General features: G+C 31.4%; 1 protein-coding gene and 1 pseudogene across 2 annotated transcripts in view; both read left to right on the top strand.

Moving 5' to 3' along the window:
* LOC149148203 (protein ecdysoneless homolog) overlaps nt 1-23,256 on the top strand; it is a 112,389-nt pseudogene extending 89,133 nt beyond the window's left edge. The window contains exon 8 of the transcript XR_016262540.1: nt 22,966-23,256. The product of XR_016262540.1 is annotated as a protein ecdysoneless homolog (transcript). The remainder of the gene's footprint in view (nt 1-22,965) is intronic.
* LOC149148204 (putative phospholipid hydroperoxide glutathione peroxidase) lies at nt 20,420-23,256 on the top strand. The gene is made up of 6 exons (XM_089439481.1): nt 20,420-20,613; nt 20,734-20,810; nt 21,063-21,124; nt 22,372-22,490; nt 22,622-22,789; nt 22,985-23,256. The coding sequence occupies exons 1-6, from the start codon at nt 20,560-20,562 to the stop codon at nt 23,015-23,017; spliced, it is 513 nt and encodes a 170-aa protein (XP_089295607.1). The 5' UTR covers nt 20,420-20,559; the 3' UTR covers nt 23,018-23,256.
* Nucleotides 23,257-23,485: the final 229 nt, after the last annotated feature.

Genomic DNA, 23,485 nt, shown 5'->3' with positions numbered 1-23,485 from the left:
ATGAAGTTTGACAACTTTTACTTAGATTTACAAAATTCCCTGCCAAATTTTTTCAAAATATGATCGAAATTTCCATAACTTTCACGGCAAAAATGCATAATCGTTAGACTAAACTTTTTTGGACACCAGTGAATATCATTTTATTTGAAAACATCATGTCTACAGTAAAATCTCCATGTATTTACACAAATAATACCATAAAATTTTGAGGAACTCTCATAAGCTAGAGGAATTTAGAGGTTTCACATCGATGAAAATTTGGATATATATATATATATATATATATATATATATATATATATATATATATATATATATACACCTTTTCAAACAATTCAATGAACATGATTAGTGAGAGTCCAGCTCCATGGGCATTTGTGAAGTTCACCGAAAGGTACGCTTGCTATGGTGACACCTGGAAAATGCACGGGCAAGGGTCTAGAAAATGCATGGACAAGGTTTATTGGAGTAAAAATGAAAGGGTTTTTAATTGAGATGACCCAACAAGATTCCTCTGGTGGAAATTCCTTAATCTTTAATATCATACTAAAGAAATGTAATATAGTAATAATAATATTTTTATAAATGCTATTTAATAAATAATAGAAAGGGAGGACATCTGGTAGGTTGTCTATGGAGAGTTGGAGGATATTTGAATGAAAAGGCATTATTTCCATGAATGTTATTGGATAAATAATAAGGAGAGAGGATACATGGTAGGCATACAATCTATGAAAAAATCTCTTAATTTCTATATAATATGATATAATTTAATAATACTAGTGAGTTGGGTGTATCTCAAATCGCTGTAAGGAATGATTGATATCCTCTTCACCTATGTTTAATTTCCACAAATGACATGATGACCTTTGTTGTAATGGCTTAAAGTTTTGTTGTTGAGTCTGAGACCAAAACCTTGGAGAGAAAAGACATATATTTTTCATATAAAATATAAAGATATTTCTCATAAAAAAATAATACAACAATACAATAATAATTATCAAATACGCAGAAAAAAATATAGTGATTTTAATTAAATAATAAATAATGTAATATAATCTAATAAATTAACTATTAATATTTAAACATATATGAGTGATGTGATGAGTTTATTCCTTTTTACAAGTGGGGAAACTTATCAAACCCACAGTGAGGACAGCCATCTCTGGCTGCTAACCTCGAACACTGACTCACCATCCTTAATCAAGGAAAACCACGCCACCTGGAATAACTCTCTAGTGGTTCGTAAGTGGGGCAAGCTTTCACCGCTGCCAGATGCCTCTGGGTCTTGCGCTGTTACCCTGTTTCCTTACGTCCGAAGAAGACAAGCTCTTAGCCAAGTAAAAGCACTTTTAGGCTTTTACTTCTAGCAGATGCCTCTGTGTCTTAAACCATTACCCTGTTTCCTTACTTTCGGAGAAAGACGAACTCTTAGACGAATTTACTTTATTACTTATTGATTAACTAATAAAAATGTATTAATAAATATTAAAAATAAAATTTTATTAATAAATAAATTAAATAATCAAATAATTGCATAACCATGAAACACGTGGTGATCATAGACGGGTCGGTCGTCGAAGCAAAATGAAGTGAGTCCTGATGAAATAAATTGATGAGGAAAGGTGGCCATTGGCACGTGTGTGAGGCACGGGCTGCAAGATCTACAGGAGGGATTGCCCTGATAACGACCTCTGCTACAACATAATGTACATGTTATATAAAACCTCCGCTATAACATAATCTACATATTATATAAAAGTTTTATATAATGTAAATATGCTTATTTTTTATATTTATATTATATAAAATGTTATGGTATTTGGTCCGAAGGTTTACTTTGCCATGAATAAATAGATCGATAGGTTTTCCTTGGTAAAATGATGCCACATGGGATAATTGTAATTAATATAATATTAATGATTAATAATAATAATAATTAAATAATTATTAGTTTAACTTAGGGTTAAGGTTCAATGCAATATAGTTGTGTGTTCTACAAGAAGAAACGATGGATTATCTATTTAACATCTGCTCATTCACCTCTACCTTGTGGAATTGAGTAGCCTCAATTTTCAGGCAAACTGACTGGGACGAATCCAACATTATTGACACTTTAAAGAATTGGCAGAAAAATTTCTCAGAAAATGAAATAGTCAACAAAGCATGGACTCTTATCCCCGGTTTCTTGATCTAGGATGTCTGGAAAGAAAACAATAACATGATTTTCAAGGACATAATTGGTTCGACACAAAGCATCATAGATCTGATTAAAAGACAACTCAAAGACACTGTAAGCACCTGTCTTAAGCAACCCCCCAAAAACCCTCCTCTAAACAAGGATGCACATATACTTATGCATTTGGGTCTCTAGTTAATGATCCCCCAGGGCACAAGTAAGAACAAAAGCTATATAACAGCGGGCAAGGACTTCTGGCAACCTCCTCCACGTGGCTTTTTGAAATTCAATATAAATGGAGCCTCTAAAGGAAACCCTAGAGTGGTTGGTTATGGCGAAGTCATAAGAGATGAGAAGGGATGCATACAAAATATCTTTCACAGTCATTTGGGAAATGGCACTAACAATATGGCGGAACTCATGGCCTTAGAGAAGTGCCTAGAAATATTGATTGAGTCAAACTTACATAATTTTATTGTAGAAGCAGATTCTGAACTGATAATTAACTCGGTCAAGAAGATATGCAGTGGTACAACACTAGAGAAAGTGTCAAAACATTGGCGGTTATTGATGGTTTATCAACACATCTAATCCCACCTAAGTGCCCTAAGAACACTCCAATTTGTTCACATTTATAGAACAACTAACAAATTAGCGGATCGGTTGGTGAACGAAGGAGTACTATGTTCAAAGAGCAATAGAAGGTATGCCTGGATGAGGATGCCTTTAGGGCAATTGCGTGAGGATTGTCACAGGCAGGCTATCGAAGACATGGAGCACTCTGAAAGAATGAGAACTGAACAGAGCAAAGACCAATGATAATAGCAGGTAGTGGATCAATCACAGGGCAGAAGAGAGCATTAAAATGCAGGCAGATTGGAAGGAGGCTAATTGGAGATTCCTCCAAAATCCCTCCTCCTATGTATTTTGGGCGTAAAATTGCATGAAGATTAATCTCCCAAACAAACCCGAACTATTATAAACTGGTGGCCTACTTAGTTTCCGGGTCCGTAAGAAATGGTTAAAAGTGTGCAAGCTAGCGAGATCTAGTCAGAAATCCTTAATCCCTGGGATTTCAGGCGGAAAGATGCATGAGGATTAATTCCCAAAACGGACCCGAAAAGTTAATGTGTGGTGGCTTATAAAATTTTGAGTCAGTAAGACAGGTTAAAAAGTGGGCTTGTTGGAGGGATCGCTATGGTAAGCCCCCATCCAATGGATTTTGAGCGGAGAAAACAATCGACGGTTAATTCGTCAATCGGACCCAAAATTGTTTAGAGCAGTGGCTTAGTTTCATTTCACGTCCGCAAGAAAGGTTAAGGTACGGGCAAGGTTTGGGCCCGAAATCATTCAGGATCGTTAGATCTCCATGGGTGGGATCGTATGGTCTATAAGTATTGAATGTTAATCGAAAAGTAAGAATATCGCATTGTGGCATAATTTTGGGTCTGTGGTTAAGTGGGCCCACCTTTAAGGATTGATAAGAAGGTTTTTATTTTGATGGTCCTTTAGGGCAGATGGATTGGGTTTTGCTTAGACACTGGGCTTTCTTCATAGGGAGGATCACCCTGTCCTCGTTTCTTTTGCAGTCTTGTTTGAATTTCTGTTCGAGGTTCTACCATCCCGGGTTTTTGTTGAAATATCACAGAGCCAGGTTGTACTATATGTTTTTTGTTCAGATTAATGGAAGGATTCACACTTATTTGATAAAAAAAAAAGGTTCAATGCAATATAAATATAACAAAATTTACAAAGAGATATTGGAATGATATTGTAGGGTTCCATCGCTAATAAAGCACCACCTTCGGGCCACATCATACACTATATATTAGAAATGGCATTGCACAAATTGTTAAACTTTCAAAGGGCTTTAATTTGTTACCACATCTTCTACAGTATATTCATGATGACAACACAAATGGTTAAATATTTCAAAAGGCTTTATATCATTAGAAAGTTTTTTAAACAAAGTAATTTAAAAAATGTGGTTTTAAATAATTAAAAAAATTATGAATCCATATTTTCAAGATAATATTGACATAGAATCTAGGGTGAGATAAGTCATTATAAGTAATCATAAATGCAATTATGGATTTTTTAAAAACATTTCCCAAAGTCAAAGTAAAAGTAAAAGAGATTACAAGCGAGAATTTTTTTTCAAACGTGGAACTATTATGTCGGTTTTTGAAAAACCCATGATATTTCGAATAGAATTTTGCACAACATAGAATAAACTACCTATCTTGATTATCATATGTGTAGATTCGAAATCTTTAGAATAAATGAATTATTTGAGGCACGAGAACAATGCATTGGTATAATGAATCCTCCATTAATGACTTTACATCAAAGATTTCCACAATTGCTTAAATATGTTGTTGGGCATGGTCTTTGCTATACACAACAAATGTTAAAAATCTCCTAAATGAGTGGATCCTAGGAACCTAAAAGGAGTCATCAATGCCCTTTTACCAAACTCGTCAGCTTTAATACTTATATCCTCAAACATGTATTCTTAGTCAATAACTCCATACACTTCATGACTCTTTGATTTTAAACATATGGACCTCCTACAATGTAAAGGCAACACTCGATATATCTTAAATACTTTAGTGGAGGGTTTTTTTTATGTTTTGATATGAGTTTCAGAGTTCTGTTATAAAACTTACTATGTTTTGTTATTGACTTTCTTCACCAAAAGTAATGGGTTTAACATGAAAATACTGATCTAGCTATTATTTTAGTGGAGTGTTTTATTATGTGTTTGGTGTGGGTTTCAGAGCTCTGTTATAAAACTTTGTACTTTATATTGTTATTAACTTTCTTCACCAAAAAGCAATGGATTTAACATGAAAATATTTCACAAGGAACACATGGTAGTATTTATCCAAGTTTCTGCCAAGCCTCCTATATCAGAAAATAGTAAATAAAGTTAGGCCAACTTTATTTTAGATATCAATCAATGCATAACTCTAAAAAATGCATCAATAAATTGTGTAATGGAAAATTTGATACTCACAAGGATTCCAAGGTTTCTACAAGCCCTAAAGTATATGGGATCTCCCCCGAAAAAAATTGCTATCAAACAACCTTCTTGCAAACAAAATACTCAAAACAATCATTGATCTCTAACGCATCTTCACTTTCCCAAATGTCGAAAAATAGGGATAAGTTTTACTTACATGTGTATAGTACCATATCGGCACTAAAAAGATAGATGGAATGGAAATGTAAGTTTGCTTTTGTTGAAATGGCATGTAATAATAATAAATCCATCAGTAATTTATTCATTCATGGTAACCCAAATAAACAATCAACATTCCATCTTTCTTACAAGTAAGTTACCTAATGAGGAAGGAAGTGAACCACTTAAATTATTGGAATTCAAAGCGTTGTTAAAACAAAATATATTTAGAATTAGCATCTAAATATGTTACGTTGAACTACTATAAAGTCCAGACAAATTATTTTTATAAGTTTTAGGCATTGAACAAGGTATCCCCATTATTGATAGAAATGCCACCCATGAAAAGGAAACCAACAAAACAAAATCTCATACATGTGAAAATAACTTGATATTAAGGCCGTCACATAAAAAAATTCACAAGTTGAGAAGGGGATCTTGACAGTGAAATTATTTCTCCAAAGTTCATGCAGGTGACCCCAACCCATTCAGACCCGCAGGAATCAAAACTGCTCCAACTTTGTAGTGTCGTGTTTCCCTAATTTGATTTTAGTGTACTGAGAATGGCAACTGCAATAGGAAATCAAATAAATATAAGATAATTTGGAGCTTTGATCAAGTTGCGTGATGCTGTAGATAAAATTTTCAATTCTACAAATAAGAGAAATACTAAAAATCGAATATAATAGAGACTCCATGGACTACTAAAGTCAACTGTGCTTGCGAGTTAACCATCGTGGGGGTTTTTGACCGTTGAAACTCTAGTGCAAATGCAAAGAAAAAATCTAGTAATAATTAAACCAAAGTAATATAGTCAGTCATGAAAGGTTTTGACTCTGCATAAATGGACTCAACATATTTTACAATGATTCTCGAAAATATCTCTTCTAAATAATTGCATAAACCTTGTTGTAAGTGGAGAACTGTTGCCACCCTTCTTGCAGGCTACATAACATTTAAAATTTATTAGACCAATCAAATTTTGGATAGATGTCGTCACAGGACAAAAAAAGGTAGACGAAAGTTGGCTTGACAATTTTCAAGAAGAGACACCTATCCGCATAATCAATACTAGCAATTGCACCACATGTTGCAAAGGAAACACCGTAAGGCGGTAACTTAGGAAAGAGTAGCATTAAATTCTTACTCTTCCATGATGACATTGAAAGTGTCACTTGCAAAATTTTGAGCAAAAATATGGATGTGGTTGACACTCAAAAACCAATTCAACAATTTCAAATGTTGTGAAAGCATGCAAAATATTAAGAAATCTTTTTCTCTGTTGTATAATACCAAAGTACATATGGACCATCAATATTGCAGTCTGCACCATGTCATCCTAGAGTTGGAATGTGTTTTGTAGGATTTTGTAAACACGTTTCTCTACATTTGTAAATAAAATTTCTATTAAATTTATTATCATACATTAATGTGATGAAGTGAAAAGAATATAAAATAGCTGAAGTTATTTTTATTCAAATATTTATGTAAAGAATAGATCTTTATGTATTTAACTAAGAAAATGTTAAACAAAATTAAAGATAACTAAGTAAGCTAATTACTTGGGCTATTTCTTTATTGAGCTATCCGTATAAGAGAGGTATGTAATTTTTTACATATTTGACATATGATATTAAAATAATTTCCTGTGTATTATCTATATATAAAGATATGAATATAGATATAAGTATGAAGTGAGTACACATAAAAAATCCTTATGTTATTGATATTTTTATTTTTTTTATTTTCCACCTATATGATAGCATAATTCTTTCAATCTTTAACAATGAGTACATAAAATTGAAATTTTTTAATAATACAAATATAATTTAATGTTGACCATTTTTATATGATATACACTAATTAAATAAAGGATTATTATAATTAAAATATTTTAATGGTGTGTTAAGATGTGTAATTCTTTTCATGCTTAACATGTAGTTTACACACACAAAAATAACTTATATTCATTAAAACTATTAACCTATCATGTGTAGTAAGGGATCAAATCCCTGAAGGTTACAAAACCTCCCATTTTTTCTAATCCCTAAAGGTTACAAAACCTCCCATTTTTTCTAATCCCTAAAGGTTACAAAACCTCCCATTTTTTCTAATTCGAAAAGAAGGTTTTAAGTTTTTAATCTAAAGTTATTATAAATGGAAACAATAGCCACTCATTTGTTTGGAAACTTGAATGACACATTTTCAGTTTTTTCTTCCATTCTATACCAAATTCTCATACATAAATATAGTTATAAAAAACTTAATCCCTCTCTTCATGTGATAAATCTAAAGTTAATATAAATGCGAACATTTGTTATTTGCTACTCATTTGTTTTGAAATCTCTCCTTTTATACCAAAATCTCATACGCAAAATTAGTTAGCAGGAAAGAAATGTATTGCATAAGATTATAAGATGAAAAAATTGACGTAATGAATGTAAGAAAATGAGTGATGGAAGGAGAATATATGGATTAAGTGAGATTGATTTTTAAATGTATTGTATAAGATTTTATTTTTTCATATGTTTGTTAATAAGAAAAGGATAAATGTTATGTAGTATGAATGTAGAAATTATTACATAATTATATTTAAAGAAATTATTTTTGTGACATTATATTTACTTATATTTCTCTAGTACATATATATGTGTGTGTGTGTTTTTATGAAAAAGAATATATATATATAGATATGTGTGTGTGTGTGTGTGACAAAAATTAGATATTTATTTGTAATTAGTATTATTTTTTTTGTAACTAGGATAAACCAAAACTTCTATATCATTAAATTTATTATTCCAATATTGCTTTTTAAAGCTCACTTTTATCAGTGAGGCCAATACATAATTGAGTTTGCGATATTAATGTTTTTCGTTGTACTCAATCTATCTTGTCACTCTACATAAATAACAGATTCCGAACTCCTTAGTCTTGTGCAAATAAAAAGCAAGATGATCCTACGATTATCTGGAACTTCTCAACCAATCTTGTTCTAAAAGATCAACGACACTTGTTGTCATCTATCAATCTTTCCCTCTATATAAATTACACAGATTTTGTAATCTCATGCAAATCAAAAGTGGGATGATCTTGTGACTTACTTGTCATTCAAGCTCTAAAAATCAACAACAAAATGTTTTTTAAAATAAAAATTGTTTATTTTGGCATAGTTTAAATTACTTTCATGCTTTTTAAAAGTAGCTTTGTTGCATGACACTTTTAACCATTCAACAAATGAACACTATAGTCTCCATTTACTTCCTATGAACGTATGTTTAGATCAAACAGATTGACTATGATTGTTAATCAATTTGAACTAGTTTGAGAAGAGAAGTAGGTGAACCAATTATAATAGGAACATGTTCATGCCCACATCTTCCAATTATTGCAACCATTGGTAACATTGAACTTACAATAGGCTTGATACTTGAGAGAAATGCAGAAGTGTTAGAACCTTCGGTAGCATTTAAGATAACAACCTGTGATAATATCAATAAATAGCCAAACCAAAGTCGAGGTAAGATATCTTTTGAAGATGATTCTTGGAGAAAGGAGCTTGTGCATAGAAAAATAGACCAATATTTTCTCATATGCACCGCTACAAAGACATGCAAAAAAAGAAGATCAAATCAAAACAACAATCCTTCGTGCATAGTCAAAACTAAATGCATAAAGAGAACAGAAAAGGATTATATTTGAAAATTTGGAATCAAGTATATCAGTCACACCCGTGGTAATATGTTAAAATTCATGAGTGTTGCCTAGTTCCATTCCTTCCAAATATCAAAGAAAAATATCTATATTTTGGTCTTATGTCTGAAGACCTACGACTAAGGATTTGCTAACTTAAGGATAAAAACACATGTCCAAAGATCTTTGTTAGCTTGCGAATCCTAGGATTAAGGGAAACCCTTCCAATGAATCACTGGGATTGCAACCAACACTAACCATGTGATAACATTTACTTCTAGAAAAAATAACTCGTGGCCAAGCTACTGCTAATGAAAACATGGCAACAAGAATAGATTCTGAGACCACAACATGTTAAGCAATAAAAGGTTACCAATATACATAAGCTAATCTCCTTAATTATCTCTCCCTTAAAGATCAAAGAAAAATATCTATATTTTGGTCTTATGTCTGAAGACCTACGACTAAGGATTTTCTAGCTTAAGGATAAAAACATATGTCCAAAGATCTTTGTCAGCTTGAGAATCCTAGGACTAAGGGAAACCCTTCCAATGAATCACTAGGATTGCAACCAACTCTAACCAGCTGATAACATTTACTTCTAGAAAAAAATAACCCATGGCCAAGCTACTGCTAATGAAAACATGGCAACAAGAATGGATTTTGAGATCACAACACGTTAAACAATAAAAGGTTACCAATATACCTAAGCTCATCTCCTTAATTATCTCTCCCTTAAAGCCACTTTAGTTTAATGCATATGCTTTTTAACAACGGCCAAATTCGTGGCGCAGTGTAGAAAAAGCTCCCACTATAACTACCACATTCAAATTTACATTCCCTCCCTCCGATTGACATTGTAATGACACGTCATTGTTTATTATGATGTCAGAAAAGATTCCACCACTATATGGGACCACTACTTAGCACATGGAGGATCTATGGCACCACTATTTGTCATTGTTTGTTATGATTCAGAAAATATTCCAATAGCCTATGGGACCACTACCACCCACGAGGAGCATATTTGAGATCACTATGAGCTCTTCCTTGCTTATGTCATTAAGATATTAGAGCAATTAAGGCACATCTAATAGTGACTTGCTACCTAATTTAGTTATAAAATTTTAAAATAAAATGTTTATATTAGGCCTAATTAAGTTCATTTTTTTAAGATTTAAATTATATTAAAAAAATATCTTAGTTATTTTTTTATTTTTTATTTTCTTATTTTCTTATTTTTTATGATTTAAATTATATTAAAAAAATATCTTCATTAATTTAAATTATTTTATTTTCTAAAATTTAAATTATTTTTTCCTGTTTTTTATTTATTAAATTTTGTCAATGTAATACATTTTTAATTTATTTATTTTTGAATTTATTGAATTTTGAATTTAATATTTTAAAACATGGCAACAAGAATGGATTCTAATACCACAACATGTTAAACAATAAAAGGTTACCAATATACCTAAGCTCATCTCCTTAATTATCTCTCCCTTAACACCAATGGGAAAATTTCATTCAGGATCAGTCACATGGACTGGTTTAGCTCACATGTTCAACATATTATCATTTTCCTTGGGGTTCTAAACATATAAAATGTAAAATATTATAATATTTCAAGCAATAGTCAATTTGGCCTACAAAATAGTGCAACAATAGTTTAAATACAACCCATCCAGGGAAGTGTTGTATTGACTATGACTTGGGGTCATTCGCAGAGGAAGTTACATTAAATTAAATTGAAATGAAATAAGGTGAGTTGAATAAGTTGAAGTCTGTTGAAATAAAAGTTCTTAAAGTACTTTGTGAACTCCTTCGAGAGGGCACTAAAATGAAAGAACATAAGGTTTAGTCAAAACTTGCTTGAACTTTAACCTTTGAAGAAAAGTTAATCAAATGAACTAAATATGGTTACATGCTCATTTTCATTTACACCTATGGAAGTGGCCCTAAATATAGCATACGATAGGACAAACTCTGTTGAACTTTTCAATTGTAAGGCGCATATCAACAATATAAGAATTGTTTAGGTATATCTTCCTTAAATATAATAGTTGCCTCCATCTAATGGAAAACGGAAATAATCATGGTACCCTTTGTGAAATTGTGTTCTATCATTGTACCCAATTGTAATGGAAAATATTGGTTTTTAATTTGATGGCAGACCTTATTTTAATCATCTAACACCAAAATCAACGTTCCACGAAGACACAAATGGCATGGGAGGGACTTCTTCTCACAACAGCTACATTTGAAATATAAAACATATGCCGACAATATGTATTCTACATCATATTGTGTGTTAAGGAAATAAAAATAAATTCAACAACATTATGATTTAGCATATAAGTAAGCTATTTGTAATTGTCATGAGATATAAAACAATTGTATTAAAGTATTGATTAAATATTAAAATATTTATTGTTATTATTTTTTATTTCTTATTCAAAATATGAAATCATAAATATTAATATTTTTCAATAAAATAAGTTATAATTACATTAAGTTGCAAAAATATAAAATTTATTTGTAAATATTCATATTAAAAATTAATATTATAATATATTACCCACACTATTTGGAGTAGTGTTGAACAAAGTTTCCTATAATTTATTAAAAAAATTCATAACAAATTTCGATACTTCTTATAAACTATTACATTTTTAGGAAGAGGTTATGTAACTCCCTCCAACAAAGAAAAAATCTTTCTGTGTTGATTTTTTTCATACTAATAATCATTTTCCTATTTTATCCCTTTGCATTTGATGAGACTCTCCTCTCCTTGTTTATAAAGTGGCATGTGTTAATTTCATGGCTCTCACACTTGAAAATTGTAAGCGAATCACATGACATAAGGTGATTAAGAAATTGAATTTGGTTTGAGGTTGTTATTATCAAACATGGGGAAATGGGTTGTCTTTGAAGGAATATGCATGAATGGAATGCTTACAACTGCTAGTGCAAATTGTAAACTTGCATAATTGTGTTTGTGCCAAGGATTGTTCATAGATCAATAATGTGATCTATTGATTTAGTGTTCCCAAAGAACATTTAGTGGCTCAAATTCTTCCCCTTTTCAGTAGGCCATGACAAAGGAAGGATTCATGAGGGACTTTTGAGCAAAGAAGGGAAAAACCCTCCCTTACATTGTTTTTTAATAAGAGAAAAATAGAAAATGTGTACATTAAATCAATAATGGGTTAGATTTTTAAAGGAGTTTCTTTAATGGACTTGAAGGTAAATTTCCAATTGGTTTTAATTGTTGGGCATAATGGGTTGGTTTGAGAGAGAGATAGAGTTTTGTAGGCATTTCTTCTCCCCAATGATATCTTTCCCTAGCTTAGAAATGGAATCCATAGTTGATTCTTATGGTTGGGTGGTGAATTATTCTTTAATGACTTCTTTGGCCTACAAATATTTATCACACATAAGGGTTGATATATATTTCCATGTGAAATGCTTTTATTTGGGTTATTATTGATTTTATAAATTCCATGGGCAAAATGCCAATTTTGTGTAGTGGAATTGACTAAGTGGATAATTTTTTTGTATAAATCATGCATGTGGATTAGATAATGTTCTTGAAGTTTCATGGAATTGTTGTGTATATGTGACGTTATTTATATAATGTTCTTGCATGTAAAATATAATATGAGGCCAAGAAGGTCAAGTTAAATTAAGAATGAGGAAATGTAAGATGGAATGAAGAATACATTTTTTTTGTAGCACCCCAATATGAAGGCATTTGGGTATGCTATACAGTGGTACCAAAGGATATCAAGGTATATCATTGCACTATCATACATAGATAATTTAAGTTGTATAGTAAACATTGCAATTGCATGCCAATTGTTTACTAAAGGCATAAGTGGAAATTGTGTTAAATCCATCGTCTTGCACACTCATTGTGATGATATAAACACCAATATTCAAAGGAAGTTCAAGATAAAATAATAAGGAAAACCTACAACTTTCCAAACATAGGAACATTAGATATTAATAATTTTATGGGTTCATTAAAACTTAGGATGGACAAGAATAGGGACTTTTCCTATGACACATCCCTCAAAGGAATAAAATATTGAAGATAAATTACATTGTACCCTTGTAATTAACGCAAGAATCATACGGTTGAATTCATGATTGAGATTGGAGCGTATAGTTAGAGGAACATAAAGACAAAGAGATTATTTTTATAGCAACAAAGGCATGTCAAGTTCCCCTTAGTAGTTGGGATGATAAAGTTATGAGTTGTAAGGGGAGATGGTATGCAAGTTAGACAAAGGATAGTTAGTGGATGGGTCGAAGCTCCAATGTGGTACTCAATTGGGGTGGTATTTCATGCAAAGCGAGACATAGAAGGTAGGTTGGGCTTGACTAGTTGAGAAACTATAAACAAATGATGAGGAGGGGGTGTGGAAAGTAGCTTCTAGTTATTGGAAGCCATAGTTTTAGGGGAAAGTCGTGGATTAGATGGTAGTGAAAGTGACTAGTCTTAATTGGCAAGGTGGAGGGGCTAAGACATGAGATGGATGTGTGAGGTGTGGAATCTAAGGAGGGGTCAAATAATAATTGTCTATCATTAGATCACTCCAAAAATCAATGATTGAGGTCAATGTGTATGGTTAGAGTTTGTGAGGCTTTTGCTTCTTGAGGCCTCAAGATTGTAAACAAAAGATTTGTACTCAACATTAATCTCTCTCTCTCTCTCTCTCTCTCTCTCTCTCTCTCTCTCTCTCTATATATATATATATATATATATATATACTCAACATTAATCTCTCTCTCTCTCTCTCTCTCTATATATATATATATATATATATATATATATATATATATATATAGATATATATATATATATATATATATATATATATATATATATATATATATATATTACCTACATAAATAATCCTTTAATGTTCATTTCCACATCATATTTAATAGCATATTTTAAATGTGTTAAAGTACCATTACGTTAGTGCACCAACATTGATACTTTTAGGTGTTGCAAATTAGACCCAATTTTATTGGTTGCCCTTCCACCCCATAGTCACAACTACATTTCCTCTTTACAACACAAATGCATTTTTTTATCAGCACGCATGCAACATCACTATCAAATCGCTTCGCTATGGGTTAAGTGTATAATCTAATTCAACAAGAACTATGCTACTATGTAGCCTTGATATATAATCCACTTCATAGATTATGAACACTAAAGAGACATTTAAGTACATAAGCCAAATCCATGGAACCATCTTGATGAACTTCAAATCTCAAATAGCTAGATCAAAATATTCTTAATGAAGCTTTCTTTTGTAATTAGATGATTGATTTAATATATACACAAAATTTTGAATGATTAATTGAGTTCCTAAATTTAACAAATATAGAAAGGATTTACACAAACCACTATTCGAAAGTGGTTTTAGTAGGGTGCAGTTTATTATTTGAAGGTGAATTCTCACATAGTTTACAAGCTACCTCTAAAATATGAAGGCACCTTAATGTAAATTGGACACTGTATTAAATGCTTGGTGAATTTGATTGATTGGTTCTCTTTTGAGTGAGTAGTTAGCAATTTCGGCTACTAGCACTCACATTGACTAGCTCTCCCTCACTATGAATAATTATAAGTATATAATTTTTCATTTGGTGCGCTCAACTTCATGCCAGATCAAGATAATAAATATATTTAATAAATAAATTTAAAATAAAAAGATTACAATATATCCTTGTATCATCATTCTTAAAGTCCTGATGATGGATCCCAGTTGGGATTTGAAACGTTATCCAGAATCTTGTCCCTACATGGAGGGGATGTTTGGAGTGAAATCCTTTTACTCGAAAGATTTAGAGTGAGGATTGCAAGAAGAGCTGCAGATCTTAATTTTCTTAAAAACTGTAGGGACAATAATCTAAAAAAATAAATTTCCCAGCCGACAGTGTATTGTTCCAAATTTATCCTCAATAGTATTTATTTCTCTAAAGCATCTCATCTTGTATCATCATTCTTAAAGTCCTGATGATGGATCCCAGTTGGGATTTGAAACGTTGGCATAAAAATACTCATATTGTGGGTTCTCCGGTTATTAATTCAAAAAATATATCCTTGTTATAGAAACATATTTAAAAGTAAGTGTCCCACTATATTGATGATGAGCTTCTACGCCCACCACAAGTTGTAGCACTCTTTTTTATGATACATAGATTACACAAATTAAGAAGGCTAAACATTCTATGTTTTTGAAATTTTTGGTTTTGCTATAATGTAAATCTAATTATATAATATATGCTGAAATTGAAATTTTGGAAATGATTAAATTGCTATTTTAATGTACAAATAGATTAAGACCCTCAAATACCTATATCGCAATTATATTATACAATGTTAGTATCTAATATATATAGTTCCACAAATTCATAATAATTAATTCATATTTTAGGCTAAAAGTGTTGATTTCTCCCATTAGTTTGAGTAGCTAAGAAAAAAAGTTAATTCATCATGTGTTTAAGTTACTACTTAAACAAAAATTTTATCTCATCACACATATTCATCTCATAATTGACATCAAGATTCCCCTTTCTCCTATTTCAGAAAATGTTAATGGTAAGTAATGAATAAAAATGCCTCTTAACTAACTTTTTCATTTTTTGACTCATTATTCTTTAATGGACCTGAAGAAGCATTTACAAAATGTTGCCAATTATTTCATGCTCTTTGAATCAAAATATTACAATAACATTGTGTTTATATCCAATTTCCTTGAACGTCTCCACATACAATGTATTATACTACACTACATCAAACATTCCATTTTCAAAAATATATCCAATTTCCTTGAACGACTCCACGTACAATGTATTATACTACACTATATCAAACACTCCATTTTCAAAAAAATATTAATTATAAAATCGGTGTAGATCGGTTAAACCTCAAGAGGGATTTGTGAGGTGTAATTTTTCTTGATGATTTCACAATCTAAAAAAAGTTTTTACCTCAAAAAATTCAAAATTCAATCCCTGTCAATACATACTAAAACCTAGTCAAAATAAATCTATGTGGATTCCTTATAAGTATTATAAGTAATAAGATAAATACATAAATCCAAAATTAAAATATATTTAAAATTAAAATAAATTTATTTTTTTATAATAAAAACCAACCCAAATCACAATATCCAAAATTACTTATAAATTTAAGAAATTATACTTAATATTTTAATAATAAATACTTTAATAAAATATCGAAAATTACTTGCAAATTTGGAAATTTACTTTGTAAAATGAAATTATATCTCATTTCGCACGACTTATAAACCATTCCCAACGTTCTAGCGAACTAACTACAGTTCACTACAATTTTCCAATTGGAAAATAGAGCTGGTATATAATTAATGACACAAAATTAAAAGCTACATTTAAATTTTCTCTTTAACTTTCATATATGCGACTATAAAGAATGAATAAAAGAAAATTGGATATTTCTATCGTTCACTTTGTTAGGATATATAACTAATTCACAAGGTTATAACTATTAAGTATTATAACCAATGAATTTTGAGAGCTCTGGGAAGGTAATGAAAATCTAAGAGAGTTGACTTTTTATTAAGGTATTATAGTTTTTATTAGGTAATCAGTAGAAATTTGAATTTAGGTGAAAAATAATATTCAATCACTTTATATAATTTGAATAGTTTGAATTGATTTTTATATAAAAATTATTAGCTACATAAAGTATTAATTTTTTATTAGTTTTTGTGAAGGCAAGATTTCACCATTATTAGTTTAGCATTGGCCAATGCAAGTTATAATGTTCAACTTTGAAAAACAAAAATTCATTTTTTAATATCAATGAAAAAAATTAAGGCACATAAAACACATATGATAATGAAATTCAACTTCTTATTAGTCTATGTCAAGGTAGGACTTCACCACTACTAGTTTAGCATTGAACAATGCAAGTTATAATGTTTAACTTTGAAAAACAAATATTCATCTTTCAATATCATTGAAAAAATAATTTTTCAAACATTTGATTAGACCATAACTTTGAAGGTCTTATTGCAACCTTTAAGCGATGTGGATAACTACTTCAAATTCATAATAATTCATAATCATATAAATAACATATTTACCATTAATTACTGCTTATCATAATTTAAACAAGTATTTGCATAAAAAAATGAAAAAGAACAATATAAAAATAAATATACCTATAAATGTGCACACATAATGGTTGTTACTACCTCCCAAAACTATATACAAACCCTAGATAATTAACTTTTCCATATCTTATATCAATTTGCAATTTAATGATAGAAATTACGATACTCGACAATATATAAAAGAAATCAAACGATATCAACCTAAATTTCAGACTGTTTAATTTAACTCTCTATTTTTCAATTGTATTATAAAATTATTAAAACAAATTGAATAATAAGAAAATGGTGAACATATGAAATATTGTTGTGATTAGCTTTTGACTTATACTAAACATTAACCAACCTGAGTGAGTTTGTGGTTAGCTATGCCATGACTTTTCTCTTTATTTATTAAAATATACAAGTATTGTGATTCATTTTCTTTTGTATAGTTTCCTATTTATTGATGTTTCCTATTTATTGATGTGATAAATTTATAGATAATGATGTACATAAAATAAAGTAATTATTCTTATTTTTAGAAGTTATTATGGATGTAGTTATTTTACCTAAGTGAATTATAAGTGTTTTAATTAATTAATCTTATTTTATTTATTTATTTTTATAAAAATTAGAAATATTTTTATTAAAAAAAGAGTTATGACAATAACAAATGGGAAAAAAATAAAAGAGGAAGCTTCAAAACTAGATTTACATAGATTTTATGTATATAAAGTCATACTAGAATATATATTGAATAATAGAGATAATATTACAACTAAAGTCCTCAAAAATTGCATAATTTAAACTCACAATTCATAGGAAAGAGTCATTCAAATAGTAAAGTTATTTACAGGAAAAATCCAAATCCATACGTATGTAAAATACTTGTTATTTTGAAGGAGAAATATAGAAGATGGAGGAAGCTCAAGGGCATTTATCATCTCTTGAAGCACTTGTTCATTTAAGGCAAATAAGAGAGTGTTCCATTAGTAAGTCTTAAAAGAAATTTGTTGAGTGCTGCCCATAGTCGAATTAAGAAGTTTGAGAGACATCACTTTCAACGTACCCACTCGACATTTGAGATACATGTGGACCAATAACCATACCTCATCGCCATAGCTCGCGAGTCTTCCAATCGAAAATAAACACTTATTGATTCTCTCCAATTATTCATGTAACACATGTAGATTATCCCCATGTTGCTAAAGATTTATGTACATTGCCTATAGCTCATTGAAATCCATCGCCATTAACAGCTCGGGCTTGCTGAATAAATCCATGATCGAAATTGGTCTTAATGTTGACCCTTCCAGATCTTGGATGCTCAAGTAGCAAACAAGGGAGCCATCAGCCTAAACTTCCTTGAATTCATTAGCCATAAACTCTAAATGATTTATTGCACCCATGTTACATGTGAAAGGACAATTGCTTTTAATTCACAACATGGTTCAAACTTATACCATTATGAAGAGGAGTGTGAGGTGGTGGAATGAATTGTTCTTTCCATACAAGTTTAACACCATTGTCATGCTCTTGAAGATTCTTACTTAGATGACACTTGTTGGAATAATTCATCTGTAGAATAGGTTGGGTGACAAGTAGCTCATTAGTATTATGGGAAGGAGTTGAGGGCAAACTATTTTTTTTAAACAATGTGAAAACCTAACATAACTTAGTTGTCAAGCTAACAATGGGGACAACCATCATTGACTGCTATTAGCAATGTAGGATGACTCATCACTGTTATTAAAGGGAGACCACACCACCTGTAATTACCTATTGGTGGTCTGTAAGGGGGAAGACCATGAGTAGAACTTTCACTTCTGCCATATGCTTATGAGTCATAGGCCATTAACCCGTTTCCTTACATCTAAGGAATATGAACTCTTAGCCAAGCAACAACAATTTTAGGGTATACTCAAGGCCCAAATATGTGTGTACGTGTGTGATATACCATATATATAGGATTAGATTTTTTTTTGAAATTGTAATTTTAAATTATTGAAATTATTATTTTAATGTAAAATGAATTATATATTTTTTAATATTATTGTAATATGGATAATGTAATGTTAACATTTATGTTCACAATTTTATTTATATTTTGATTGTTTCACCCATTATTTGAAGCAACTAAAAAAGAATCATTTTATCATGTATTTAGACAATTGTCCATTGCTTTTACATATTCTTTTTTATCTCATGATAAATAATTGAGATCAAATTTGATTTATCTAACCTTAAAAATGGTAAAGAATTACTTAATTTACTTAAAAAAATATTTTTTGTACTTGATAAATGTTCATATATCACCATAGTTTTGAAATTCCTAAATTTTTTCTTTTTTATTACATCACAATTTATCTTTAAATTTAATTGTAATAATATTTTTAATATTATTATTTTCTGAAAAATAATCTTTTGACTAAATTTAAAAATAATTTTGACTTAATTCACAAATAATTTTGACTAAATTTTAAAATAATCTTAGGCGGCTTCTTATTTTCCATATTCCTTATCTTCCATATTTCTTATATATTACGTATCTATTCCTAACATGTTTTAAATGAATCATGAGATACAACACTACAACATTGCGCAATGTCCAAAACTTCTAGAACATCTCTACCCAAAACCCCATTACACTCCACTCCCTGCGACGTTTTTGTTTTGGAAACTCTTTTCCAGATAACCGCTTTTCTAGCATCGACATCCTTCACCGGTGTACCCTTTTGACACCGTGTCCATAAGTCAATTGGGTGGATAAAACTAATAGTTCTTTCAAACCATATATAACAACACATGTTTTCTAGAAGCTTCGGTTCTATAGACAGTTCCGGGTGCCCTAAGTCCCCAAAATGAGTATCATGGTAATAAGAAGTGCCACGACAACAATAATATATTTATATTTTCTTTAGCTTGATTTCCGTAAGGTTGAATTTGAGCTTTTTTTTGTCGACGACGTATCGCAATTCTCCTCCTATTTTTCCATGTCACGTCACTTCGTTCAAAGAGTACCCACGTGTCCTACTTCATTCCATCCCGATATCCCTGTTCACACCTGAAACGCCATTTTCCGACCTTATTTGCCCTCATCTAACTCAGATCTATGCCCAATCTGGCCCGGCCTGCCTTCTATTCTTTCACATTCATTTCGTGTGGTGCCTATATTACAAGCCTTCCTATATAAAACCCTTACACCCTCCGTGTTCTCTCGTGCCTTCCACTTTTTAGCTTCACCTGATACTAAACTATATTCACGCTTTTGTTCTCGATCAAACCAGGAGTACCCTCAAGATCTTGATATCTTCCGACACCGGTTCTTTCCTAATTTTACAGCCATGACTGGGAGTTCTTCAAAGCAATCTTCCTCTGTCTATGACTTCACAGTCAAGGTAATTTCTGTCTTCATACTAATTTATCTCTTTGAACTGCTTTCTCTGCTATTATTATCTATTAACCCATTTACATAAGAGAGCCTGAAGCATGAAGCAATATTGTCAAATTGTATGCAGGACATCAGGGGTAATGATGTGGATCTCAGCATTTACAAGGGAAAAGTTTTACTCATTGTCAATGTTGCCTCTCAATGGTAATTCTCATTTTTTCTTCAGTTGGTTATAGTGATTTCATGGTGGACAGAATTTATGTGATTAAAGGGGGAAAGCAGATTTTTTAGAACTTTCGGCGTTGTAATTTTGTCGAAACAGGCCCTTTAATATGATTTATTTTAAAACATGTATTCAAGGAACAAAATTATTATACATGGCTTAATGATAGTGAAATTATCCCTTTTCATAAACTTGACTGATTACGTCCTCTGTATTATACTTCTATTTTGCAGTGGATTGACTAACTCTAATTATACTGAGCTGAATGAAGTGTATACAAAGTACAAGGATCAAGGTATTATACAAACTTATACTGTTATAGAATCTGTCAGTTCTAACGATGCTTAAAGTACTTTTTTTTGTAGCTGTACTTCTATTTCTGGTGCTAACAATAGTGTGTATCTTGTACCTAGAAGGTTAGACTTTTATACCATTCTTAGGTCAAGTTTTTATTTCAAACATGTTAAAAATCTTTGGCTTAGTTTAAACAATAAACTGTAATGTGTCGTAGAGTCCTAGGTTACCAGAAACCTGACCAGCAAACCGGTTTTGGTTCTGTTCCCATGTCCACGCCTGTTCTTCTTTCTGTCTTTACATTTGGAGGAGATCCTGTTACCAGCATCTTGGCTCAGGGGTAGGTCTGTGATGTGTCACAGATGAAGGGATACCATTTGCTTTACATCCAGAATGCACATTTCCCATCTTTGAATGAAAAGGTGCTTTTTTCAGGGCAAACATGATTCTTCTCTTTCTATGCGACTTCTTTCTTATTTGATGTTCCTTATTTTGATCGGCACGATCTTCCTTTTATTGGGCTTAAAGGGATTTTTTTTAATCTGAGGCTAGGATTTCTTACTTCTTTGTAATCCATGGATCAGTAAAGTGCTGCTCAATTTCATATGAATAAGTCATAATGGGAGGGGATTGGGTTCGTGTTTCTTACCTCTGAAACCTGACATCCACATTTCTCGTTCTGTTTCCATTTCCAGTAACATTATCTAGTCAATCTATATGTTGAGAGGATCTTTCCAGGGAGTGCTAGAGGTAGAAATTCACGTCTTTAGATTGAACTGGTAAGGATGCCTCTCATGAAAAGGCCGTATGACTTGGTGATAGAGCAGACCACCGGCCAGGGGCAGTTCCTTGGGTTTGATTCCTAGCCTGTGCAATTTTCAGTAGTTTCCAAGCCTCCCATATTTCTAATAAGGGGGATCTTTTTCTTAATGGGCTAGTTGATGTGGCCCACATTTTCGGTCCCATTCCTTACCACCCAGTTATTTTCCTCTAGTGCACTCTATTACTGTCTTGTCTGTGATCATTCAGCCATAGAGACAATTATCAGATGCTCAACAGTACCCTGTCACTATTGTGAACATATTGAGGACTTAACTGGTATCTACTTAAAACTTGAGAGTCAACATGATGTTGAGTGATTCAATAAATACCTGCAATTTTCATTCAACCAGTTTTCAGAAGTTTATTTTGATTTACAACTCTTGAAACTTTTTTGACAACTTAAGTTGTTTGGGGAACTGTTTACAGGGTTAGAGATACTGGCTTTCCCATGCAATCAGTTTGGTGGACAAGAACCAGGTGATAATGCTCAGATTGCAGAAGTGGCCTGCACTCGCTTTAAAGCAGAGTTTCCCATATTTGACAAGGTCTTCATCTTCTGATTTTTATACCATCTTGGATTTCTTCTCTTTTTATGCTAGAGGATTAATTTAAACTTAACAGTCCATGTGGTTGCTTCTTTGGATCCTTGGTGTTAAGTAGCAATTCTGTGATGTAGGTCGAAGTTAATGGTAGTAATGTAGCCCCTCTCTACAAGTTCTTGAAGTCAAGCAAAGGTGGGCTTTTTGGCGATGGAATAAAGTGGAACTTCACAAAGTTTTTGGTGGACAAAGATGGAAATGTTGTAGAACGATATGCACCCACTACTTCTCCATTGAGTATTGAGGTATTGGGCAACCCCTCTTTGTTAGTTCTATGTATCATATATGCAGATATCCTTGCTATCACTTGCTCACGATATCATTACTTTGCATACAAACTTGTTTGATTGAAAGGGTTTTTGAGTAAAAAATTCTGGTGTAGTATAATTGAGATGTAAGCTTGAAAATAGATGCTGATATTTTTGGTTTCCTTTTTGCAGAAAGATGTCAAGAAGCTGTTAGGAATTGCTTGATTTTTTAAAGGATCAAACATATGCTACAGTTCTGTTGTAGAATAAAATAAGATGCAGTAATTTAGCAAGACATTGCTCTAGTTGCTGCACAAGGTTGAAGCAGACAGTGTTATCAGTTTAGCAGTTCATTAAACTGCACGTTGCTATTACATACATGCAATATATTATTTGTTATCAGAATGATGCGTATATTATAATGCAATTTAAACTTCTTCACATGTTACTGAATGAAAATGACATATGTATCTTCTATGTTCAAGAAGTTTGAAGTCCGCAATTTCGTCAAATCATATTGAAGTTTTTTTTTAATGTCAAAACTTATAATATCAACTCAAAACATTACTTCGCCAGTTTCTCTGGCGAAGAATTTTGGTATAATTCTTCTATATTTTTAAAATCATGATAACTCCACGTGCTAGTTTGATACGATGAAAGAGAATTTTTACAAAGGGCCTTCGAATATAATTT

This window comes from Pinus tabuliformis, chromosome 9 (genome assembly GCF_031772625.1).
Source record: "Pinus tabuliformis cultivar Carrire ecotype Pingquan chromosome 9, CPIR1, whole genome shotgun sequence".
NCBI lineage: Eukaryota > Viridiplantae > Streptophyta > Pinopsida > Pinales > Pinaceae > Pinus > Pinus tabuliformis.
Note: the sequence above shows the minus strand (reverse complement) of the source record. Positions and strands in the feature narration are given on the sequence as shown.